This window comes from Pungitius pungitius, chromosome 3 (assembly GCF_949316345.1).
Source record: "Pungitius pungitius chromosome 3, fPunPun2.1, whole genome shotgun sequence".
Classification (NCBI taxonomy): domain Eukaryota; kingdom Metazoa; phylum Chordata; class Actinopteri; order Perciformes; family Gasterosteidae; genus Pungitius; species Pungitius pungitius.
This window is the reverse complement of record NC_084902.1, coordinates 16,614,535-16,641,010: the sequence shown is the minus strand read 5'-3', so window position 1 is coordinate 16,641,010 and position 26,476 is coordinate 16,614,535. Positions and strand designations below refer to the sequence as shown.

General features: G+C 42.0%; 2 protein-coding genes across 6 annotated transcripts in view; one reads left to right on the top strand and one right to left on the bottom strand.

Moving 5' to 3' along the window:
- The first annotated feature begins 7,513 nt into the window (after positions 1–7,513).
- ckmb (creatine kinase, muscle b) lies at positions 7,514–12,431 on the top strand. Of its 2 annotated transcripts, none has more exons than XM_037468290.2 (9): positions 7,514–7,672; positions 8,738–8,850; positions 9,542–9,638; positions 9,873–10,027; positions 10,264–10,396; positions 10,495–10,666; positions 11,069–11,192; positions 11,365–11,554; positions 11,911–12,431. In XM_037468290.2, exons 2-9 carry the CDS (start codon positions 8,758–8,760, stop codon positions 12,087–12,089), a joined length of 1,143 nt encoding a protein of 380 aa, XP_037324187.1. In that variant the 5' UTR covers positions 7,514–7,672; positions 8,738–8,757; the 3' UTR covers positions 12,090–12,431. The 2 variants fall into 2 exon arrangements, with proteins under 2 accessions (XP_037324187.1, XP_037324111.1); XM_037468214.1 differs by lacking the exon at positions 7,514–7,672 and adding an exon at positions 8,500–8,596.
- Positions 12,432–12,601: 170 nt separating this feature from the next.
- The window catches only part of mark4b (MAP/microtubule affinity-regulating kinase 4b), a 40,366-nt gene continuing 26,491 nt past the window's right edge, over positions 12,602–26,476 (bottom strand). Inside the window, exons 13-18 of one of the 4 annotated variants that reach the window (XM_037467665.2) lie at positions 26,184–26,404; positions 25,922–26,025; positions 23,257–23,532; positions 21,492–21,574; positions 18,517–18,553; positions 12,602–15,927 (exon numbers count right to left, since the gene is read on the bottom strand). In XM_037467665.2, coding sequence (XP_037323562.1) covers positions 15,594–15,927; positions 18,517–18,553; positions 21,492–21,574; positions 23,257–23,532; positions 25,922–26,025; positions 26,184–26,404 — 1,055 coding nt within the window. In that variant the 3' untranslated portion in view covers positions 12,602–15,593. Of the gene's footprint in view, positions 15,928–16,106; positions 18,562–21,491; positions 21,575–23,256; positions 23,533–25,921; positions 26,026–26,183; positions 26,405–26,476 lie in introns of those variants that run through there. The other 3 variants (XM_037467916.2, XM_037467749.2, XM_037467831.2) reach the window with 3 other exon arrangements.

The following is a 26,476-nucleotide window of genomic DNA, read 5'->3' as shown; positions in this document are numbered from 1 at the left end:
TAAATTTCTAATTACATGGGTGTTAATTAATAGTTATCTCACTAATCCTGCTGCTTCGGTAAAGAAATCTAAATTGCGTCAGTCTGTTCGAGAGAAAGTGGACGAACCGATGAATGGACGAAGGGACAGAGGGAGGAGCAGACAGCAGGACAGCTGAGTTGACGCAATTCAATCTGGTGTTCTGGTATCGGAGATGGGGGGGACCTGGTGGTGCAGCACTAAAGATAGAAAACCACGCTTCACCCCGTCACACTACCCCCCCCACCCCCCACTAGCTACCCAGTTGGCTCATGTTTCATTGAAAGCTCACCACTGTCACCTTCACAAAATATACAGAACAAAACACAGACATTTAAACGTGTTGACCAAAAGTTGAATGTGATCCACAGTGTAAAGTTGCACACTGCAGTTCAGTGAATGATCAACAGCGAGATTCACTCACATTTCAGCACCTTTTCAAACTACATGAACACTCAGGATTGATAATTGCTGCACGTTTTTAAAAGGACACACTATTTTTCTTTACCTTTTTTTGAGAGTTACGTTGGACATGTTCAAGCCTTTAATAAAAATGTTTTACAATCCGGGTGATTATGTAATCACGAGGCCAACGTCCACCGTCATGTGGAAAGTGACATCATCAAATCCATTCAGGCAATTTATCAGATCACAACGGGCCGCAATTGACATTTCTGCTCCTACAAAACAAAACTTCCTGGACATTTACATTATGGGAACAATCTTTTCCCTCAGATTATTTTTTAGTTATGTTGGCGCAAATTTAAGTTGTTTTTGCACGCGTGTTTACCGACGTGCTGTTTCCTTGTGGCTTAAAATAAAAATAACATACTTTCAAACCTCTGAACTTAACGTCGGATATGTCAATCCATTTACAAAAAAAAAAACAATTCAGTCTACAATCCGCCGAGTCTCATGGTCAAAAAGCACATGCCTCGCTGTGCGCCACACCTGCACTAATTAACCCAAGTGTTTCTGTGGCAGAAACAGCGCCAATGGCTCCAACAAGTTATATGTGTTGCAAGAATCCTAATTGAATTCAGGGTGGCACGTGGTTTGAAGCCACAATCATGACTGCTTTGTACCCGGTAGGACCTGTAAACGCAGTTTTAGTGACCTTCGCTCCCAGTGACCAGCTGCCTCCAGGTGGGTTGTATCAAAAAAAGCTCATCCATATTATACAACATGTTTTGTAAGAGATACAATTTGAATCAAACAAAGCAAATACTGAAACATTTTCCTCACCTTTGACTTATAAAACAGAAAGCCTCACACCTCATTGGCCGAAACACCGTCACTCCTTCTCATTCAGCACCGCTCATTCATTCCATCCAGCAGTTGCTGTTGGTTACAGAGATGCTTTCATTAGATAATTATGTCTATAAGTTGGGATCAGTTTAAGATTAAAACACAAACCAAATGAAATGTCTTGATAGATAACAGGTAACAAAAACACACTTAAATGAAATACTCACACCTTTGAGCTCAGTCATGTACTGCTGCATCCTCAGGTTTCAGTCTCCTCCGGCTCAGCACAAGGATCTCAGAGGCTAATTCCTGAGCTATAAGATGTTGTATAATGTTGATAAGATCATCAAAAATGTGCGCCAGTGAAAGCAGACAGCGGCCGGACTGCCAGCTGTTCCTGGAAACACCCATGTGTCAATGTGTGAATGCATGTACCCCTCAGCTGCTCCCTAAGGCCTATGCTGTGAATAAGAACCTGCCGCCCAACTACATGCCAGCTCCAACAAGCTTGATAACTATATGTGTATAAATTTATATATAAAAGTATTCACATTCATTACTCAAGTATAGATACTAGGTTTTGAAAATACTTTTGTAGAAGTGGGATTATCAGCTCAAGCTTTTTACTTAAGTAAAAGTATAAACATACTGGTTTTAAAACTACTTAAATACTTTCACGTATTGAAAGGGAAAAAAATGTCCATTAAGAACAAACAGTCCGTCACAACACGATGGGAAGGTCACTCTGATTTGCGTCATCTGATGAACCAATAAGGTGTCTGGATGGTAAATGTTCTCATCCAACCACAATCAAATTCACGCAATCCCGACGGCGCGATTTATCCGGATAGTTTTTTGTGTGTTTTTGAACGGTGACAAGCCGGAAAACCTTCCGAAATGAAATAGGAGTAACGAGGTGATTTTTTAAATGTAAGAATTAGAAAGTACAGATATTTGCGCGAAAATGTAAGGAGTAGAAGTAAAAAGTTGTCTGAAAAATAAATACTCAAGTAAAGTATAGATACCCAAAATGTCTACTTAAGTACAGTAACGAAGTATTTGTACTTCATTACTTGACACCTCTGGTATGCACACATTTTCCAGCACATTGTTTGGTCAGAATACATTTGAACATCTCCTCACATAAACACACATCAGTGCAAACACAAAACATGTATTCCGTTTAACAGCAAGTCATTTAGAGTCCATAAAAATATTTAGCCATCTGATCGTTTTGCACGGTCTCATGTGATTCAGATGGAATCATTATTAATGATTCACAGTGTTGCGTGTTACATAACTGTCCTTGGTGCATGGTGTCCAGAGGCAGCTGCAGAGTGTCGGGGCGGCGGAGTGGGAGGGGGTCGGGTGGGAGCTGGTATGAGTGTGTTGGTGTGGGGGAGGGCTGAAGGATACAATGACAGTCTAAACTGGGATACTGGATCTGTTTCATGGTGCAAACAAACTACAGGAACGACTGGTTTGAATGGGGGGGACGACACACACAGCACATATCCCACGTCAGTCAGTGACCTTTACGAATTATTGACAGCGGTTTGTGGTACAGGAAAGATTGAAGGATAAACTTGTATATATTTCTATATGTGAAATAGACTTGATGTACTGTGATGCTGTATATACTCTATATACATTTTCTGAGACACTGACATCTTCCTTGAACAAGCTTATCACATAACTTGCATCTGGGTATCTGAGAGCTTCCATAAAAACAGTGAAATAAGACAACCAGTCAGCATCTGAGCGTCTTCACCCAAGGCTTTAGAACTAACTTTGCAACGGTTCAACATGTTTCTCCTTAGAAATTAATCAGAGCAGACAGGTTTTTTGGAAGAAACAATAAAATGAAGCATTTCAGGAGGAGAGTAAAGATGTAGACCTTTGGAAGCAGAAAAATACATTTTTTTTAATACATGTTTTAGTGAAAACCCAGAGTACAAGAGAAGCTGAAAGTTCAATTCAATTCCTTTTATTTTGTATAGCCCAAAATCGAAACTTACAAATTTGCCTCAGAGGGCTTTACAGTCTGTACACATGCAACATCCTCTGTCCCGAAACCCTCACATCGGCACAGGAAAAACTCCCCAAAATATGAAAAAACCCTTCAATGGGGAAAAAAGGGAAGAAACCTTAGGGAGAACGTCAGAGGAGGGATCCCTCTCCCGGGATGGACAGACTGCAATGGATGTCATGTGTACAGAATCAACAATGTAAAAGATGGACAATACATTCAAATCCTCTAACAGAAATGATACAAGTAATTGCAAGTAGCAGAACAAGTGTACGGCAGGACCACCACAGGGACAACCACCATCAGGTCGAACCACCATCCACAGATACATGATGACAGTAAAATGAATCATATTTAAAATAATGATAATGATGATGGTAGCAGCAGGTGTCAGGAGGGCCACGCCAGGAGTCAGGACCAGGGTCTACATGGAACTACGATCTAGAAAGTCCTGCTAGGCGAGAACACACAAAAAACTCCTGGAAAGAAGCTGAATTAGTGATGTACATTAATAAAACATGGGTGATTGTGGAAGGAGAGAGTGAGAGTGAGTGTGAGAGTGAGAGAGGGGCTCGGTGTGTCCTAAGAAGTCCCCCGGCAGTCTAAGCCTAGAGCAGCTTAACTAAGGGCTGGTCCAGGCTAACCTGAGCCAGCCCTAACTATAAGCAATATCAAAGAGGAACGTTTTAAGCTTTATCTTAAATGAGCTGACCGAGTCTGCCTCCCGGACTGAAAGTGGAAGCTGGTTCCACAAAAGAGGAGCTTGATAACTGAAGGCTCTGGCCCCCATCCTACTTTTTAAAACTCTAGGAACCACAAGTAGCCCAGCATCTAGGGAGCGCAGATGCCTTGTAGGGCAATACGGTGTAACAAGCTCTTTAAGATAAGACAGTGCCTCACCAACAAGTGCCTTGTAGGTGAGGAGAAGTACCTTAAATTCTTCTCTTGATTTAACAGGAAGCCAGTGCAATGAAGTTAATACAGGAGTTATACATGTATGATCCCATTTCTTAGTTCTTGTTAATACACGTGCTGCAGCATTCTGAATCAGCTGGAGAGGTTTAAGCGATTTACAAGAGCAGCCTGATAACAAAGAATTACAGTAATCCAGTCTAAAAGTAATGAAAACATGAACTAGTTTTTCTGCATCACTTTGAGACAGGAAGTTCCTGATTTTCAATATATTACGTAGATGAAAAAAAGGCAGTCCTTGAAGTCTTCTTTATATGAGAGTAGAAGGACATATCCTAGTCGAAGAGAACTCCAAGATTCTTGACGGTGCTGTTGGATACCAGAGCAATTCCATCCATAGAGACTGTATCACGTGACAGCTGACTTCGAAGGCGCTCTGGGCCTATAACTGAACGGATAACTTCTGTTTTTTCCGAGTTTAGCATCAGGAAGTTGCAGGTCATCCAAGTTTTGATATCTCCATGACATTCTTGAAGTCTAACAAGCTAGTCGGTGTCTTCTGGCTTGATCGATAGATACAGTTGAGTATCGTCTGCATAACAATGGAAGTTTATGCTGTTTTTTCTGATAACGTCGCCCAAAGGAAGCATATACAAGGTAAATAAAATTGTTCCAAGCTCAGAACCTTGTGGGACTCCGTGACCAACATTGGTGGTCCTCGAGGATTTAACGTTCACAAACACAAACTGGGATCGATCCGATAAATAAGATTTAAACCAGCTGAGTGCAGTTCCTTTGATGCTAATCAAGTGTTCCAGTCTCTGCAGCAGGATACGGTGATCGATGCTGTCAAATGCATCACTGAGGTCCAGCAATACAAGAAAAGAGACACGTCCTTGGTCCGATGCAAGTAGAAGATGATTCGTAATTTTCACCAGTGCCGTTTCTGTGCTATGATGCACTCGAAATCCTGACTGGAAATCCTCGAACAAAGCATTGTTTTGTAGAAAGTCACACAATTGATTTGTGACAGATTTCTCAAGGTTCTTAGGGAGGAAGGGAAGATTAGAGATGGGTCTGTAGTTAGCCAACACCTCTGGAGCTAGAGTAGGTGTATTAAGAAGAGGTTTAATTACAGCTACCTTGAAGGACTGTGGTACATGTCCTGTCAACAAAGACAGATTCATAATATCCAGTAAAGACGTGCTAATTAAAGGAAAAGCTTAGTCAGAATCGGATCCAGGACACAAGTACAAGACTTCGATTTTGAAATTGTAGAAGTCAGTTGATCAAGGTTGATGGAAGAGAAGCCCTTCAAGTAGGTATCAGGGCCCATTGCTGCATCCAAGGTTCCTACATCCGAGGACGGGTCGGTACTGGTTGGAGGCAGGAGAGCATCAATTTTCTCTTTGATAGTCAGAATCTTATCATTGAAGAAGTTCATCAAGTCGTTACTACTGAGGTCCACAGGAATACACGACTCGACAGCGCTGTGAGTCTGTCAGTCTGGCTACTGTGCTGAAGAGAAACCTGGAGTTGTTTTTATTTTTCTCTATCAATGATGAGTAATAAGATGCTAAGCATTATACAATCAATTGTCTTATTTGGTATTACATGCAAACCCCATATTTACTAACAAATAAAAGTGCTTTGTGGGGCACCAAAACAAACTATTGAGCAATAAAGTGAGCATTAATTAGCCTTGTATGTCTTGGGGAAGCGCAATGTTTTGCTTCATCTGTTTTACCGCTGTCAAACATCCTCTTTATCTGCGGACACAACTAGAAATACAAGCCTAACATGTATAATAAATAGGTTTTATTTTTCATCTGTTGACATATACGAACATTCAGGGTGGATTTATGATAACTGAAACTGACTAAGGAATGTTTGTAATTGCTCAGTTGTTATAAATCTAAATTGTGATGAATCACAAAAATTATAAACTCACATCCAAGATAACAATAGTTTGGAATTTTCAATTAGTTATTTCATTTTGAGTTTGTGCATTCGCAGTTTTGTTTTTATACATATTTTAGTATATATTACAGGTTCATTTTTATTTATTTTCTTCATAAGGTAGTATATACCTGCAGTTTTACTTCATTTTATCATTTTTGTTCGGTTTCTGTTTACTTCCTATATAGTTTGGATTTGCTTTGTTATGATAACACTGCTAACCTCTAGTTCTTTTGTGTTGTGTTGTGTTTTGGGGAAAACTGTAACTAATGTGAGATGTCTGTCTGCGTCACAGTGTCTTTCAGCCCTGCCCATCAATTTCTACTTTGTCACATGATGTATATTTGATTTAATATCTGTCTGAGGTTAGATTACTGATGTCTATCACATTACCAGCGGGGGGTGGATGTTGCTCGACTTGATGCATCACAAATGCCAGTGAGATCTGACTGGGAGAATAACTTTCTGGTAGCCCAGACTTAACTTAACTTAAGGGCCTTTTGCATATATTCAAAGCGCTATTGACCTGAAACGCGTTGGATCAGATATTTGATTTGATACATGAATATAAAACTGCACAGCAGAAAACACACTGTTTTCCCTCATCGTCTTAACTATGTGTACATCATTTCGCAACATCCCACACAAGAAGCAGTAACACAAACAACCAAACAAACCATGAACTCACACATGCAAATCTTCACTTAGCAATCGTGTAAGTGAGCTGGACCACATAATGATATACAATCAGTAATGTTGGACCTTACGAAGACCTAATCAGAGATAAAGTACTTTTTAACTCCTAAAAAGCATAACAAATAAAACTTCTGTATCTCTTCTTCATCGACTCACCAAAGAGACACAAATACAAAACAACACCTACAATGGCTCCATTAGAGGCACCTGCTTTTCTTAAACTGACGAGCTGAAACATAACGCTGCATACTTCTCTATTTTGGTTGAAATCAAATTAAACTACAAATAATTAATACATTTAATAAATAAATATATATATTAAAGCTGTCTTTAAAGCTCTTTTAATTGATGGCATTTCATTACACTAGAAATTGTGGAAATATGAATTCCTGGAATAATAATAGTATACAGTTAATCTCACTGTAAATCCCTTAGGTTCAAACATAATTAAGTAAATAGACAAACATAATGAGGGTGCATGTGCTTTACGTCCACCACTGGTCTGCCTGCAGGCTCCCAGCAGCCACATTGGGCAGAAGGCGAAAGGTTGGACCGAGTGGCTGCAGCTGTTTCTCGTCTCTCGTCTAGAGTGTTGTGTTATGTTCGTTCTTGCCTTTTGGAAACTGACCCGGGCACAGAAGACCCCCTGCGACCAATCAAAGAGGGGACCCCGAGTCTGGTCAGCCAATAGGGACAGAGGTCTAGGTATAAATACTTAAGCCCATCATCTGGCAGAGTTGGGCAACCCTTACATTCGGCGAACAGGAACTGATCCCGGGATTGTTAACCTCTTTCTTTTCTCCTAAGCAGGTAAAAAATAATGCTTAGTCAGGCCTATTCGTGAATCCAGAGGGAAAGATCAGTATGGACAGACACCACTCGAAGAGAGTGAAACATTTTGAACTAAATATCTGTCAGGCCAATTCTTCCATTCATGAACACTGGAGCCATGAAAACTTTTGGTCTTTTTGAGGATGGGATTGAAACTACTAAAATCTCCTCTGATGGTTCATCTATCAGTGCACATTGTAGTGAAACTTCTCTTTAAGCTCTTGATTTTGGGTAGCACTAGTATCCAGTGAGGTGTCATTGAGATGTGGTAACAGTCAGCTGTGGCTGACGCCAGCATGGCAGACTTGAAGTGTGTCTTTGAATAGTTTCCTGCACTTGATTTGGTCATGGGATTTGAGGGACCTGTGAGGCACGCAATGCTTTGACCTTTTAGTGCACCAGGGGTCATCAATCAGCTGTACCTCAAGCAAAGGTGCACAATTCTGAAAGAGAGAGAGAGAGAGAGAGAGAGATTGGCTTGTAAGAGATAGAGAATGAAGAGACTGAGAACATTTCATGTTGTATTGATTTTGCTACAAAAGTACTTTTAATGCTACCAAAGTTTGTATTTGTCTGAGGCTGAATGAAAAAATCATTCACCCTTTTGTGACTTGGGAGGAGTGCAGCACAAGAAGGGGCACAGCAACACTATTAATAATCTTGCGTGAGGGGAGACAGGTGGTGAGACAGTCAGAGAGGCAGGACAGCTGGGAGGTAAGCATGTAAAGAGAGCAGCTGACAGAGAGAGAGAGAGAGGAGAGGGGGTCGATGGGAGGGGGGGTGAAAAAAAAAAGTTAGATAAAAAAAAACAAGAAAACAGAATGAGACGGTTTCTCCTGTTCTCCAGAGGACTCATAGACGAGGCCCTCCAAAAAATTGGAGAATTACCAGATAAGAAATATGGTACTCAAGAAAACTGCTTTGTTGAATACATATTGCATGCTCTTATGAGGTTTCTCTGATTTAACACAATTGGGGAGTCTGTAAAACATCTTCAAACTGTGAATTCAAAAAAATACCACCTCTTCTTTGTCTCCTTTCAAGGTGGAGTAGGAATCGCAACCATGACGAAGAATTGTCATAACGACTACAAGATGAAGTTCTCCGTGGACGAGGAGTTCCCCGATCTGTCTCTGCACAACAACCACATGGCCAAGGTACAACATCCTTCTCCGACCTTGTCTATCCACGGCCATGAACTGGGACCTGTGGGTGCATACAGGGAGCAGGCCCCCAACAACAACTAGAACGCCCAATTACCTGCAGATGGAAACCTTGGAAACATCCTATGGTTAACAAATATCTATTTAAGAGGGAGCTTCCATTTCTCCATTATGGTTAACATTTATGTTGGGTAAAATAGTGTGTAGCAATCTACAACAAAATGATATGTTTATTCTACATAAACTAATATAAAAACGTATATATAATGAAATTAATAGGGTTAGGGTTATGTATAATAACATGTTAGTTCCTTTGGAAAGATGTGAATCTCAGTCAACAGATATTTGGCAATTCTTTGACTCGTGGCACGGGAGCTTCAGACGTGGTAACCAGTGTGCACCAGGGCTAGTCATACGCTTTACCAGGGACACACAGCAATACCTTAAACCGCTGTCCTACACGGAAATAATTCATGTGCAGCATGACTTTGATTATGTGTTTTTTTCAGGAAGGAATCATTTTTTCTCAGCTGACAAATCACTTCATAAATAAACGACTTTTGACTTATAATGCCAATATTTGTATTGTTTTATTAAAAGCAGAAGGTTTTCTGAGTGCTAAGATAGTATAAGGAACTAATCCTTCTAAAAGTACTGTCACTGACGTGGGTGTCATCTGTTGTAGGTGCTGACTAAGGAGATCTACGGCAAGCTGAGGGGAAAGTCCACTCCCAGCGGCTTCACCGTGGATGACGTCATCCAGACTGGTGTTGACAACCCTGGTAAGAAGGAGCAAGCCAACAGCAGAGAGCCTAACTCACACCAGCAAAGAAAGGGTTTTAAGAGACATAACCCAACATAACAAAGTGAGCCCTATATGTAGCTCAATATGAGACATATGTAAGTTATGATGATGGAAACCAGTCGAATGGTGGTACAGGCATAAAAAGGTACGGAATCTTCCAAATTGAACTGACAACGTTACCAACTTCATCATCCTCCCCTTCGCCTCAAAGGTCACCCCTTCATCATGACCGTGGGTTGCGTTGCTGGTGATGAGGAGTCCTATGAGGTCTTCAAGGATCTGCTGGACCCCATCATCTCCGACCGTCATGGTGGATACAAGCCCACCGACAAGCACAAGACCGACCTGAACTTCGAGAACCTGAAGGTGAGGTATTGTTCTAGATCAGCACAGCTTAGGCATCGGAAGCCTCCACACCAAATAAATCCTCATTCATTTATCAATTTTAAGGAAGTAAATAGTTCACTAACCCATGTATCCACTTGTAAACTTATAAATCTATGTGAAGCTAGAAAGCCTTTGAATCCGACATTATAAACCATGGCTACAATATTCCAATAATGGGTCTGTTGTGTTTTTTCTGTTCTGCCCTTTCCCCTTAGGGTGGTGACGACCTGGACCCCAACTATGTGCTGTCCAGCCGCGTCCGTACCGGCCGCAGCATCAAGGGATTCACCCTGCCCCCCCACAACAGCCGTGGAGAGCGCAGAGGCATTGAGAAGCTGTCCATTGAGGGTGACAACCAATAACAATCTATGCGTCGGTTTGTACAATGCAGGGCCTACTTGTCTGAGACTGACTCCGAACACCTTCCTCGGTTCTCTCCTTTCCAGCCCTGGCCAGTCTGGACGGTGAGTTCAAGGGAAAGTACTACCCACTTAACGGTATGACCGAGGCCGAGCAGGATCTGCTGATCAATGATCACTTCCTGTTCGACAAGCCCGTGTCCCCCCTGCTGACCTGCGCTGGTATGGCCCGTGACTGGCCCGACGGCAGAGGCATCTGGTGAGCGACACCCTCAATGAAACTTGAATACAAAACAGATACACATATATAACGTTTTTGGTATTAGTCCAGGTAAGAAAGCAGACAGATGATCAGATATCAGTGAACTGACACCATCAGTCTCCTTCTCCTGCCCTTATATATATATATATATATATAAATCCTAAATAGTTGGGTTTTCAAACATCGTTAAAGCGTGACATAAATACCAAACCACACTGTGCACAGCTCAGTGAATTCACATCAAGAGGGTGAGCGTTTTGGCTCACATGCAAAGGAGGTTCACGTTTCTACCAAACACTTTGAGAAACACCTAAGTGTCAAACATCATGTATTCAACTATCAAATGACCGGCTAACATTTTGCACCGAATGCAAACTGACATGGATATTCTTCTTTCAGGCACAACGACAACAAGACCTTCCTGGTCTGGGTGAACGAGGAGGATCACCTGCGTGTGATCTCCATGCAGCTGGGAGGCAACATGAAGGAGGTCTTCAAACGCTTCTGCACTGGCCTGCAGAAGGTAAAACACAAGAACATTGAAACGCTCAGTTATATTGACACATTCTCCACAATTTATGTCATATTCAAAACAAATTCTAATTAGGTCTGGTAAGCATTTAGTTAGGCTATATCTGATTATATTCTAACCATCATGCATTATTATTTGTTTCACTTTCCTTGCCTCGGCTCAGATTGAAGAGATCTTCAAGAAGCACAACCACGGCTTCATGTGGAACGAACATCTGGGCTACATCCTGACCTGCCCCTCCAACCTGGGAACCGGCCTGCGCGGTGGTGTGCACGTCAAGCTGCCCAAGCTCAGCACACACGCAAAGTTTGAGGAGATTCTGACCAGGCTGCGTCTGCAGAAGCGCGGCACAGGTGAAAAACCAAAAGATTTTTAAGATAGTTATTAGCTAGCATTTTTAGAGGAGACCCAAGGGCTGCAGCTTAAAATATTCCACAGCTGGATGGAGCAAAGTCAATATCTGACGTCAAAATTAGCATTTATCAGCAAAGATTAGGACATTTAGTGGGAATAAACCATGAATTGTGGTTTTAGAGTGGTTAAAATTGGTAAAGGAGGCGGGTTGCATTCATGTCCTGGACCAACTGTGACTCTCTGAGCCCTTTGCTATTTATTAATAAGTGAGGGACGTCAAAACAGACGCAGGGCGGAGGTGGGGAGCAGTTAAGTCAGAAAGTGACTCGTTTTTCTCCCGTACTCCTCCCTCTAGGTGGTGTGGACACAGCCTCCGTGGGTGGCGTGTTCGACATCTCCAACGCCGACCGTCTGGGCTCCTCCGAGGTGGCTCAGGTCCAGCTGGTGGTTGACGGTGTCAAGCTGATGGTTGAGATGGAGAAGAAACTTGAGAAGGGAGAGTCTATCGATGGCATGATCCCCGCCCAGAAGTAAAGTGGACAGACGGGCAATGACTGAATGACTGTCTGTGTTTGTTTGTTTTTTTACATGAGAAAAAAAATGAACACGTGGCCTTGTTGTTTTACTGGTTTACTCCTTTTCGTCAAGAAGATACTCCACCCACTTTTATTTCTAATCCTTCCTACTCAATTGTGTCAACTTTATTAGTCCTGTCCTTTCCTGCTGTCTTTGGCTCCTAATTTTCCCGTAATTCTCATCCCATCCCGCCCCATCTTCTCTGTAACATCCTGGGATCAATCCATGCATAGTGAGGAACTGCTATGCACTGAAAGAAAATGTTTTGATTGTAAAATAAAACTGGACAATTAAAGTATGCCTCATGTGACAATCAAACCTCTGTCTTTATAGGAAACACAAGAATATTTTGCAACTACTCTACTACAAAATGTATAGTTATAGGTGCTACTAATTTTTATACAAACAAGTAAACTAAATCCTTCAAAATAAGGAATCCATATCTGCGAAAACAAACCACAACATAGGAAAGAGGTTGAAAGTCTTTATTTTGTGTCACATTATTTCCTAGGAGACATGCAGGATTGCAGGTCGATCATTTCCGTAATATCACCCCATAAGTTACGTTTTCTTGAGAACAGTGACAGCTTCAAACACACTATACAACAGAACTGTAGCCTTAAAGCATGGCCCTAACTGTATCTACAGAACAGGTTCAGAGACTAAGGCCCAGTTGCGCGCACACACACACACACACACACACACACACACACACACACACACACACACACACACCAAAGAATACGCAGAAAAAGCCCTAAATCACAGCTTCACATTTTCAGACAGTAGTGGACACCTGCCGAGATAAAAAACTCCCATTTGACAGACAAACTGAGTTTACAGCTGTAAAGATCAACAAGCTGCAGTATTAGGAATCTTTTTACGTATCAGTGTTTTGTTAGGTGCTGCAAGTTAGTCATAACTGGTTGAATTTAAGGGGTAACAATAGTTCAAGCACCTTCAGTCACTAAATGATCAATTGGGGACTTTCTTTTTGTCAGATCTTGGTAGCTTTGTTGTGTCCCGACCAGCCAACTGTTCTTCATGAAAGAACATTTCCCAAAGGTTACTCATCTCCATGGCGTCATGCTTTAAGTTATGCAGGGGCTTAATGAGCCAGGGGACTGATTGCGTAACAGTCATACACCTCCTACAGCAATACTGGAATCTGATTGGTCAACAGTCAGACACGCCCCAGCAGGGCTGCCGCCTGGTCGGTCGACGGCTTAAGTATCAAAAGTGTTGTAGGTTAAGAACTAAAAATAATCAAAATATTGGACGAAACAAAATGTTGCTTGTTGGTGTCACAATGTTGCCATTTAGAGTTTTTGTAGTCCCTAATTTCCTCCTAGTTACTGCAAGGAACTTTAAACTGGTTGAGCCGGTTTCAGAAGCAACACTGATGCCTCCATCTGATCTAGAAGCCATCGCAGGGGCCGCTGAAATGAAAGTTCCCTGGACTAACTTTAATATAGCTTTGGACACCCAGAGCCATCGTTTCACTGAAGGGAATCGAATGATGCCAAGAGATTAAGTAAAGGATAAAAGGGCTTTCAGAATGTCTTTGGGCTTTACATGTGAGAGACAATTTTATAACAAAATAGAAATACAGATTAATTTTAAAAAAATCTGCCAGTACAGCACACCTGGCTAAAACGTGAGAAGAAAAGTGCTCAATAAAATTTAAGAACATATCCGCATTATAAAAAATATAAATGAAACAAGGCGCCCTATTGAGTGTATGCTTATTCAAGTCTAGATTCTTGGCTTTGTGGTTGTATTGCACTATATTTGAGGCAAAGCAATGGCGGTGACATTCTGACAGACTTTGATTTTGTTAAGTGCTACCAATAAAAAGCCAAATCTCCTCAATTTACTCCAAACCAGTAAGAGCTACAGTAACCATGTGTGTGGGGAAACATGTTTTTTGAAGAGATTAAATTATAAACAAAGGTAATCTATTACAATATATTCATCATTAAAAGGGGTTCAAATATGTGTTGCTTATGCAGAGCTTTAACTTGGATTGGCTTTATGAACTATGGCTGCTAGCGAGAAAATAAGCACTGTATTTTCTTTTTGTATCGTAATGTGTTATATATACAACCCATCAGATAAAAACTGGTACCAGTCACACTACTACGGTATTTGACCAGTAATCAATATGATGATTGGGTTGGTAATTTTTCACCAACCCAACTCAGCAAGAGCATTCGATTTGACCTTCATTTTCCGTTACGTAAAACATTAAACTGATTATATTTAATTAAACCATTAGGGTAAAATATCCCTTTTTCTCAGAATAAGGCATTATTTTGACTGAGCCAGTTTTTTGGGTGGGGATCTAAATAGAAAAAACAAGCTGACGGGAAAATACATTAAAGGGACTTTTTTGTTCTGCGTACATCCACCTTCAGATAAGGAAATCTAGCTAAGACATGCTATTGCCTCATAAAAACACAGATCCAGTTCCTGTTGGGAATCCAGTAGGAAATAAATCCTACTCTGCGCTTTAAATCAACATTACTATTACATAATTAAAGAAAATTGAGAAGACTTTTGCCTGTAAATAAAAAGGTAGCACATTAGAAATGTTGGAGTAGAGTATAAGTAAGGAGCAGAGCATAAGATCAAATGGACAAGTTATCAAGTACAACAATTCAGCTGGGTTCTGCATTATTAGGCAACTTTGCTCCTCTGTACGCTGCTCACCTGCCAGCTATCAACACAAAGCAGAGAATGCGCTATGGACAGCAGGCAGGGAGGCCACACTCCCAAAAACGGTACAAAACAAATGGATGGACAATGGAGGGCCAGAAAGGCCGCGATGCTTCATTCAGTCTGTCACAAGTCTCTGCATTTCTGCATGTCTCCCCCTAGAGGCCGGAGGTCAGACAGCGACCTTAATTCAGAAATATGTGACAGCCGCTTCAGAGGATGACAACTGATGCCATTCACTGACACATTTTTAAAAGCATTAAAGCGAAAATGAACTCCATGAACAAAACAATCGTGAAATAGCAGCTCTTTAAAAAGGAATGATGACAACAAATGGGATACAATAGGAATAACAATGTCAACAACAAATTACCAATCTCCATCATTCTCAGCAACACCATCCTTATCAGACACCAAATCGTGAAAAAATAGAAATAAAACAACCTGACTGTGGGCTCAGAAAATATGGAGGTGGTGGTGCGTTTCAAGCAGGGGTCGTAGGTCACTGAAAGTTCCAAGGTCAAGGGTCATCAAGTCTGCCGACGGCGGTCCATCCGTGTCTGTGCGTCCCCTTTTTCTGTCGTCAGAAGAAGCGGCCTTTAGCGGAGGCGAGGCATCACTAGCTGCATCGGCACGGCGTGGAGCACAGTGAAGAAAAGGAGCGGGAGGAGGCGTCCTCGTGGTTCCTCCTCCTCCTCGTTCATCATCCTGTCGGTTGTCACTCCGCCTCACCTCCGGTTTCCCTCAGAGCTCCAGCTCCTTGGACACTTTGGTGGCAATGTCTCTAAAGGCCAACGGCGCCCCCCACAGGCGCTTGAACCTCACACCGCTGCTTTGGCCCAGCCCGCTGGGCAGCTGGCAGACCTCAGCCTCGAAGGCAACGCGGGCGCCGGCAGCTCCGTGGGTGCAGGACAGGAGGAAAGGCCCGGCCAGGTGGACCTGGCAGCCGCAGCCCTGCGCCGCCTCGCGTAACGCTAGCACCACCTCGGCCGGGTCGCGGGGGCTTCGGACCCTCACATCCCAGCCGCATCGGGGGGTCCGGGGCTCGGCCGCTTTCTGATGCCCAGATAGATGGCGACTGGAAAGGGGAGGGAGAGAAGGGGCGATGCGAAGAGAGGATGGTGGGAAGATTGAAAAAAATAATAAAAATGGTGGGGCAAGGTTGAAGAAGGGGTGTTTGTAGCAGGAGGGTTTGGGGTGTTTAAGAGGTTTGGGTGGCCAAAATAAGAGGAGGAGAGGTGTGATATGAATGAATGAGCATGGTTGAAAGTTGAAAGGAAATGAATGTGTGATGGTAAGTGTAGGTAAGTGAAAGTATGGTTGTATAAATGTGAATGCATGAGTAGTTGGGGAGAGGGGGAGGAAAAAAAATAAATTAATATCATATATTGTTGGATTTTAACATCTCTATATTGCAATCTCAGTCACTACTAAATGTGAATTGTACAGTTTAATATTTCATCTTCATAATATAGCATGAATGTAAAATACCAAAGGGATATGCAAATCAAACCCACCTCAAGTTTATTTCTCTCGTAAAGCACTGCTGATACATTTATTTTTTTCTTTAATGAGAATTAATAATACAATTGATCTAATTATTAACATAGATACATTTTGAAATCACACATCACCAACTAACACAAAACACATCGGGATGAGAGTTAACTGCTAGGGCAGTTTTTTTTTTTTTTTTTTTTTTAAAGATTCTGATCTATAAATAAACTAAAATTACAACCTGGAGGGATCATCTAGCACAAGGAGCACCACCGTCTGCTAGCTAACGTTAGCCTAGCGCTGCTGGTTTACCTGCTGTTCTTTATCTGAGACTGAGATTTAGAGTGGGCTGAAGCAGCTGAGAGGAAGTGCACAAGACCTTTAGTAACACAGATTAACGTCACACAGATATCGTTGAGAAAACGCTGGGTAAATAAGGTGAGTGCAACCCTCAATACCCTGATAATTTGTTTTTAGTAGTGGCTTTTGTTGAACCCATAATTGAAGCAGATAACTATTAAAAACATAGTAACTTTCTTTCAGTTATTTATTTCTGTTACGGCATTGTGTCAACAGCTTCTAATCTGTGTCTCTGTTCATTCAAATTAACTCAAATGAATACTTCACGTTGTTATGGATAAGTGTTCTTCTTAGAAAGCAAGAACATCCAAATACAACAATTTCAGTTGAAAAAATAAATCTGGTTATTCCAATGATATTATTCACAAGTTTACTGAAACTCAGAGGCAACTGAAAACGATTCATGTGATTAATTATGAGTCTTTTCTCTCCTGTGAAACATGTGTTTCATCAGTAAAATAAGCTGAAAAGGAATCATTTGCCAGAATACATTTTTAAGTTACTTTTTGTTGTCTATGAATTTAAGATTTAAACAAAAGGTTTGGATATGTTAGATTTTGGGTGATAATGCATTTTAACCGATTGTGGCCAAAATTAGTATTACAAGTTTATTTTTCTTCTTTTTTTAACAATTATCCTGGCAGAAGCTTTTTTGCCTATTCTTAAATCCGATCAAACTTAAAATCTGTATTATTTCATACTAGCCTACAAGTCTACAATATATTGTATTTCCTTGTTTCCTCACCACATCAAAGAGAAGAGACCTCACGCCACACAAACATTTCCCATCGGCAGTCGGGCTCATCAACAGAGCCCAGGTCCCCCACGGACTGACTCTAACATCCCAGCGACCACTTTCTTCACACTCCATAACATAGACAAACACTTTTTGTTCGCTGGTGCACTTTACTTATAACTAACCCATAGCATTATATATATATATATACATATTTTTTTCCTCGCACCATGTTGTCTTGTTGTCCAATGTCTAAATGACGGTTATGCACCAACCGCCAACTCAAATTCCTTGTATGTCTGACATATTAAGGCAAGAAATGTTTCTGATTCCTGAGAAACATTTCATTCAAAAAAATCATCACAAAAGAAAGTAGCATAATTCAGGATCGGTGCTGGCGGCCATGTTGGATCACATGGAAAAGACTACATGCAGATTTCTAATGTTCAAATTATGATCAGAAGAAAACATCAGATGTCATTCACACAATGAACATAGCGACAGACTGCACCTGAAAACAACAGTCCTGTATACACAAGAAATGCTTTTCACTACATTTTAGATTAAAGCATTAAAGGGAAATGCATTAAATTACTTCCAAACTAGCAGTCAGGCAGTAACTCAAAGCATAAAGGCTGACAGCTTGCCTGGTTCTGCATTGAGGAAACAAAATCCACATATGAGCACATATGACGCTCATTTATTTACACGTTACATCTTCTTTGTGTAACCACGTTAATTTGCTTTATAGGGTTTACGTGCCAGGAAATAATGCAGCACATAAAATAGATGTTTTTACACTCATGTTTTGGTACAGATTAAGCAAGATACAACAAATAATGCTTTCTGGGAAAGAAAGCAAAAAGGTTATTTTCAAAACTTTATTTTTTAACGGCAGTACCGGTATTGGCTCACAAAATATCTGCTCTTTCTACATCTTAAGGACTATTGGTATAAATTGGTGGATAAATTATTAAAATGAGCATGTAATGTTCACAAAGGATATGTAGGATTGTTTTACGGTTGCACTTCGGCCGTCAGTGGAGTGAAAAAAAAGTGGAAAAGTAAACTCACCTTGTGACCGGAGATCTGCTGATTCTCTCAGGTTCGTCTGTGACCCTCAAGAGGAAGAAAAACGTATCCGTTAGGAATCAATTGGCCAATTGGCCCTCCCCCACTTCCTGTTTAAGTGTCAAATCGTTGCACGGCTACGCCAGTCAATGCACGTCAACCACGACACACAAGCACAACGACCTTTTTGAAGTCACAGATGGATCATCACCAACCTACACTCAACACACTGGACACATTGGATGACTGTGCAACGACATCATGTCAAAGCCACCGACAAAACAAATGTGAGGGATAAACATATGTAGAGGGAGTGGATCCAGAGACGAGAACCAGGTGTTAAAGACACAAAACGTGGTTCTGTGGCAGTTGTCCGCCTTCTCCGCAACATGAATGGTGTTACATAGCACTCAACTTGTGTTGCTCAAAGAACGCTTGAATTTAAAAAAAAAGAAAATCTCTTTCCATGATGATGTCTCTCGAGATAATCCAAAGACACGACTGAGTAGTTCCATGACACAACTACTTATTTTTTTCTAATCAAACCTGACTGTGTCATTGTGCAGTCACCTGCACCTATGCTCGTACGAGCGAGAGTATCCGCAGCGTGTCTCCACCCAGGTACTATCGAGTTTAAGGCAGTTTATTGCACTTCCATATTACGGCCACTAGGGGCTGCTGCTGCTGCTATTTATCTGTGCGGCAACTTTGCGTTTTATTTCTGGCACCTGACCGCCTGTCTAAGAAGTGGGTTGGGGGGTGGGTGGAGCCGGCCGCTATATTATATTGATCGATTTGCGGAGAAATTAAACATACTTTAATGTCACCCTGGCTCCGAACAAAGAGCAGGGCTGTGACTTTAGATCTAAATGCACGTTTAAAATGTGTGATCCCTGCTAATCCACACATCTAATCACTGGGATACTTCTCAACATTTATGAGTGATTATATTTAATTTAATTATCCAGAAAACAGTAATTCCTTTTGAATTAACCTCCTCCTCCAGTAATTCCTTTTGAATTAACCTCCTTCAAGCAGCTCTTGGTAGGAACAGTTTTCTCCACCATCATTGGGGTGAATTTGCACCAATATGTGCCTGTGGTCTCCCGTTAAGTGCTTTGAAGAAGCGACCACCAGTGTACTAACTGTACAGCATGTGACGCCAGATCTGGCTCAGAGCCGAGAGAATGAGGAGCAGAAAGTGACGGTGTGGGTCGCGCTCGCGCGCTGTGACAATCTGCTTTGTATCTTGAGGGAGAGCTGTGCAAGATCCCCGTTGAAGAGAAGGATAAATCCGGGTTACGCAACTAATCCTGATTTTAAACGGCAACGAAGCTGGGTCAGTCAGTCGGGATGCAGACGTCTTACGAGAGAGGGCTCGTAATGTCACAGGTTCAAAGCTACGATTCCCCAGATTCCATCTTTTACACACCTTTTTACCCATTCGGGAATATTTCTAATTCGATTTACATCCCAACAACAATAAATAAATCAAATGCACAGGACGGTAATACGCCGTCAAATCCTTTCCTTTAAACCTGTAAGCAATGATTGGACGGGCTACCTGTGGTTATTTTGCATGCTCATCACCGCAGTCTTTCAAAAGCTGAGAGATGGAGCAATGGCCGTGTTTGTTGTTTGCGTTTGGAGGAAGCTACAACATTTTGAGAAAGTGCTATCTAATTTCTTTTGAAAAAGTGAGAAAAAAAACTTGAAAAAAAAAACTTGAAGATGTAGTTCTCGCTAGTTTCTCTAATGTTTCGTGCCCAGGTTTTTATGTTAAGGCTTTTGGAAGAAACTCTCGATTCAGGACACTGTCAACTGAATCTCCCTTTGAAGGTTTTCAATAACACACATTTTCTGTCATACTGTATACCTGGAAACGTATTGCAACGTTTCACAAATATGAGACGAATAAAACTGGAAAAGCTTTTGCACTACGTTACCACTAATGATTAGGATCAGGATCAGGATCAGGAAACGTTTATTGCCATAGTATGTTGTACATACATGGAAATTGTCTTGGCGGAAGGTGCATGAAGACAGTACAAGTCCCGACCTCAAAGAGATCAAATTAACCGCCCGCTCTGTTTCATCACTTCTCTTCATCCTTTACCCTGTGGCTCATATTAAAACACCTCGAAATGAGTCCTGCTCATTTGTGAACAGCATGGACGAACATACAGTGTTGATTTCCTGACTCAGAGCCCTATAGCGGCGTTAAAATAAATTTAGTGTGACTACTTAAAACACCTCGAAGAAACAAACCCCACCATTGTTGTCCCAGAAAGACAAAACCAGTACAGTTCTGTGTTAAGCAGGACGTGAAGTCTCTAGTGAGGGCTACAGGGAGAAGTCCGGCCAGCAGTCACAGTGAGAGTTGCGGTCGCGTAAGCACATAGCCTAGGGACAGAGCTGCTCTAGTGACACCTTGTTGATTGCGGGAAATGTCGACGTTTGCAGGATAAGAATTTTGCTCTTTTAAATACAGCAGAAGCTGCCACTTGGTATCTGCTCCCCAGAAATTCACACTGCTGCATTCACACCAAATTGGGCAAATTGCTGCAAATAGTGCATGTTCTTGTTCTAAAATGTCTCATTTAAGTAACCGAGTAAAAGCCCAAAATTTCAGTCACAAGTTTATCAATTGGTGACTGGCCCCCTATCCTTCTTTGTCAAAGGTGACCCCCGGGGGAAAGCTGTTCCCTGTTCTACGACCTTTTTCTATTAGAATAATGAATGAATGGCTTAAATTAAAACACTGTCAATTCCTCTAGTATTTGTTTCAGGTATTGGACCGCTGATTACAATCCCTGCTGGTAGAGAAGCTTTTACTCTGATGAATGTTTACACAACTTAACTCCAAACGGCGACAGGCAGCAGATGAGAGGTAGAGGGAATGACAGGAAGCTGGCAATAAGCAGGCAGACGCTCAGACAGACAGAAACAGCCAGGAAACACGGGAGAGAACGACTTACTAACTGTTTTTGTCCCCTGTGGGAGGGTGCAGCCCGACATGGACTTGTTTGAGCCCTGACGTTTAGACGGGTCAAGAGAGACCCTAGGAGGAGAGAGGAAGAAGAGAAGGAGATGAAAAGATGGGAATGGTAAAAAACAAACAAACAGGAAAGTCAACAGCAGATCAGTCAGATCAACATTGGACCAAAGAGAAGAGAAGGGTAAGAGGACATGGGGAGATATAGAAAGGAAAGACAGCAAGAAGCACAGGTAGAAGATGCAGAGAAGTACAAATCACTCAGTTCAGGAAAAAGGAGGATAGAAAACAGCCATGTGACGGCCGAGGAAAAGCAAAAGTTGTTAAAGAATCAAACAAACAAACCAACATATAAAGCAACAGTAAGCAGCAAAACTGACCTGCACAGACACACGGTAATGTCCACCTGAGCAGCAGACCTGGGTCAAATAGCTCACGCTTTACAGAGACCCCATGGGTGGGGTCAACTGCATCAAGAAAACAGTAGACGACAGGAGCTGAAAGGATTGGAACTATTTCTAACTGCATAAATGTGACAGCATCAGATTACAGCTGCTGCTTCCGTGGGATGAAATATTGTGTCTGTTGACATCCAGTAAATTGTGTGCTAGTTCCAAATTTCAGTTAATTTACAAAAGGATTGTGCAGCTTTTCAACTAGACAGGCACAAATTATATATATATATAGACACAAAAAATAAGTGTAATAAAAATATGTGTTATTCTCAAAATATACAATAGCAGTCAAAGGTTTGGACACAATTTTTATTTCAATGAGACAATGTGTCCAAACATTTACTGTACAGAAGTGACAACGAGTGCTTAAAAGGGGAAATGATTAAAGCTCCCCTGCTAATCATTTATGAAAACGCTTAAATGCTTTTTTTATTGTTTCCTTTATATTTTTCCCTTTCCCCTCTTTTTTCTCTCTCTCACCCCTCAAACCAACGCTTTGGCCTCAGCCGTACTTTTCCACACTGCTAATCGCTCTAATGTAATAAGCAGAATAGAATTTGTGGATTGGACATCGACTGGGGGCAGACAGCGGTTGTAAGTAATGAATGGTGGTGCCATCATCATCATCCATTCTCGCCCTAACCGTTGCCCTTTCTCGCTCTATGAATGAATTCAAACATTATAAATGGCCGTCCTGAAAGCTAAAGTCCCTCAAATAAATCATTTGTCTTTCTTGTTTGTAACTGTTGCTATGGAAACATTTTATTGTTCGCTTTAGATAAAAGCGTCAGCTAAATAACATGTAATGTCATGTGATTCTATTTTTTATGTCCCATTTCAGACATTTAATAATGCTTCACTCTTTATCTAACGTATTTATTATTCAATAAGGGCTACATCTGCTGTGGGACGACTTTTCAAAAACAAATATAGAGAGCAGGTGGCAAGCGAATAAGAAGAGAAGGAATCACGTTTAGACGCTAATAGCCCCAGGTCTGCGGCCTGTGGAGGTTTGTCATGAAGGAAGAAAGGCTGGTAGGTTAGTACTGATCCAGGAGCACAAAGTGAAGGGCAGCAAAGTCAGCTCAATGATCTTCATGTACATGTCTAAAGCAAGAGGAGCTACACTGTCCAGTTACAATCCTGTAAACATGCAGGCTATCACATGATTGTTAGCAACACTCATCAACACATTCAAAGTAATAACAAACGTTTAATCTGCAGGTAAAAAGTTCATTCGTCATCAGTGGAGTAATCATTCTCTCTGGCCCTGCTCCTCCTCCCTCCCCTTACCTGCGGGTCAACTTGGAGGTGAGTTTGCTGAGCAGGTTGGTGGTGGTCCGGGTCCTGGCGTGTGGCAACGGGCTGGCGTCGTACGACAGCGTCGGGGAGGCCGGGGTAGCGTGGGACGGGGGGCGGCGGTCCCGAATCTGCCCCCCGTGGAAAGTGCTCCTCACCGTGGAGCCCCTGGAGAGGCGAGTGGAGGGTGTGGAGGAGGTGGAGGCCGCGGAGGCTCCGGCGATGCTGTGGGTTGAGGGGGAGGCGGGGGGCAGGCGATGGGATAAGGAACTGGAGAGACGGGAGGAAGGAAGAAAATAATCATTTCAATTTGTAAAAGAACTGTGTTAGAATCTACGAGATAAGCCACGATAAGAATAATAAAAATGAAGCTTGGAGGAGACTTTTCAAGACCAATAAATTGATAAATTCATGGGGAAAAGTTGGCTGGGATTGTCTGCAGCCTCCCTGTGACCCTCCAGCGGTGTAGAAGAGGAGGACTGACTGACTGTCACATAATGCAGTGCATACTGTTTAAATCAGACTTGCTCCAACCAAAATCATATCTTTTTGAACGACAGCAGCACAGATGGCTAATAGACATCAGGACTCTGATACGCTTTTTTTTTATTGGATATTCTGCGCTATTAATTAAGTACAGAATATTACCAGCCTCTTTGTTTGAGGCATACTTGTGTTACTTAAAAAAAAAAAAAGTACGGTTCACCGCCAAGGACAACCAGAATGGGAAGAAAAGAGCCATCTTCTTTTAAGATAACTAGTGTACTAATTGCAGTGTATTTAACTCTAATACATATAGCACTAAACGGAGGTAACATCAGACTTTTCAGCAAGCACCCTCAGACCGGAAATTTATAATTAGCCTTTCTGCTCTTCACATCCTGACAACAGTAAATCCTAATCAATGAATATTGAACCCCCCCAGTCACCGATCCAATTCCACACACACACACACACACACACACACACACACACACACACACACACACACACACACACACACACACACACACACACACACACACACACACACACACACACACACACACACACACACACACACACACACACACACACACACACACACACACACACGACTCTGGCTGGTGGCCCGAGGCTGCTTTTCATAACGCTCTAGATAACACCTTGATAACACCCAGCGCCACAGTGTTCAAGAGGGGCAGAACCAATTGACCAGTTAAGTTGAAGCGCAGCCGCTGCAGAGCAAAATCACTCCACATCGACGTCCAACTAGTGGCCGGCTGCAGCGACAGGTTGGACAGGTGAGGGCAAGAAAAAAACTAGAGAGGAGACGAGGAGGAACTCAAGAGATTAGATTGGTGAAAAAGTAGATGAAGAGCACAGAAAGGAGAAGAGAGACTTCTATTCACTTTCACAGTGATTTCAAAGATTTTCAAATGAATATACTTTTCCCTTCCCAGCACGCTGCTTATAAAAAGTATGAAAATAAATCATTTACATGAACAGGAGGGACTATCAGGAGCAAGACTTTGTGTACCTTTGCTCAAACAGGGTTCAAAACATTTTCAGCCATTTCAACATAAAACTGTTGAAATCCCTTTCAACAGTGAGAGAGTAACTGTCAGGGGCAGAGTGGCTCATGTTTAGACTTATTAAGAGACTGCAAACTATTTAATGCACTCCTTGATACTTTCACTTTTAAGTTATACTTTTTGGTCACAATATACAATCAAGCAAGTTCAATTCTCTTCAATTCAATTTGCTTCTATATCAACCACAGGACCAGGAATCAAACAGATTTACTTCCATAGATGCAAGTACGTAACTGCTCAATTGAATATACAGCAGTTTCTGTGTGCATAATGTCAGTACACACAACGTGTGTTTAATTAATGTTTACATATTTAACCAAATATGATCACGCTCTTGTGTCCATAGTCAGTGTTTTGTGTCTCTACCATGCACCTCTGCCACTGAAGTTGACATGTCGATTTAAAAAAAACATGACATGACTGTATGTGTGCGCTTGCATTCACCACTCTGGCATGGCATCCCATTGACAAGGCCTCTGAGGCAAATTTAGGGTTACAATGTGCCTCCGCACTTCAACACCTCCTCTTTTCTTGAGAGTGACAAAGACAAAAGGGATGGAAAAAAATGTCCACCAGAAGGACAATTAGAGAGTGACCAGGAGGCGCTGGGGGGGCAAAGAAAGAAAGTAAGAGGAGAAGGTGGCGGTTATGTCCTGACACTGATGAGCAGACAACCATCTGTCACAACAATGGACAGCTCACATTGGGCACACAACATCACACACAGACGAACCCACTCATGGCCAGTGTGACACACACTCTGAGCTCTGCTGAAAGAGACGTGAAACCATTCTTTTACAAAACCCTTTCTTACTGCGTTCACTATGAATATGAATGCATTCCCTACTTTGGAAGAAACATGTAACATATCTTGCTGACTTTTTCCCCAATTCCCCATCTCAACTCCTTGTACTCTTTCCAGGAGTTTAAATAGATAATGAGCTGACATTGTAGTTAAAACAGACAACAAATTTGAAAAAAACTTCCAGATGACTTTGTACTTATCTATGCATATACAGTATGGCCATTGGCTGTGGTGCACACTAACTGGGGGGGCACATGTCCTTTCATGATGCTCCTCTCACCTGTTTTCCTTGCCATTCTGCAGGAGCGAGTGTCTGTCCGTGCCTGATCGGTCTGTGCACACGTACGTGTTTCTTCGAGTCATGGCACTGGCAGGGATGTTATTCTAGAGAAACAGTTAGAAATGAAACATAAAAAAATGAATGTATTCATCAGGAAAGCTTGAGGATTCTGCTATGTGCACCTGTGTCATTGATTAAAGAGATTCAAGGTGACGGCGCTGTGAGTCGGAATGGTGTCACCACAGATCCTTAAAGGCCTCACCGTGGTCACGTTGGCTTCCTTGCGCCGGTCGGGTATCTCTGCCTTGTTGGGGTTGTGGGCGGAGCTGACCATGGGACTGGAGGGCGTTGGGATGCTACGAGAGCCAATGGTGCTGGTGCTTGGCTTGCGGCTGGATAGCCGCTCCTCCTTAAGCCCCGCCCCTTCGCCAACGCCACTGGGGCTCCGCTTGGGTTGCGCGGATCCTGGAAGTGCCGGACCACCTGAGAGAGGGGGAACAAGAGATCTCGGTGAGGTTCACTTCCGTCACCACTCCATAAATAAAATGAAATGAC

What these genes read in the sequence shown, in the direction of transcription:
- ckmb (XM_037468214.1), top strand. Translation starts at nt 8,515, where the DNA reads ATGAGACGGTTTCTCCTGTTCTCCAGAGGACTCATAGACGAGGCCCTC. An exon ending in ATTACCAGATAAGAAATATG is followed by an intron (nt 8,597 to 8,737) that starts GTACTCAAGAAA and finishes TCTCCTTTCAAG; the next exon opens with GTGGAGTAGGAATCGCAACC. An exon ending in TCTGCAGAAGCGCGGCACAG is followed by an intron (nt 11,555 to 11,910) that starts GTGAAAAACCAA and finishes TCCTCCCTCTAG; the next exon opens with GTGGTGTGGACACAGCCTCC.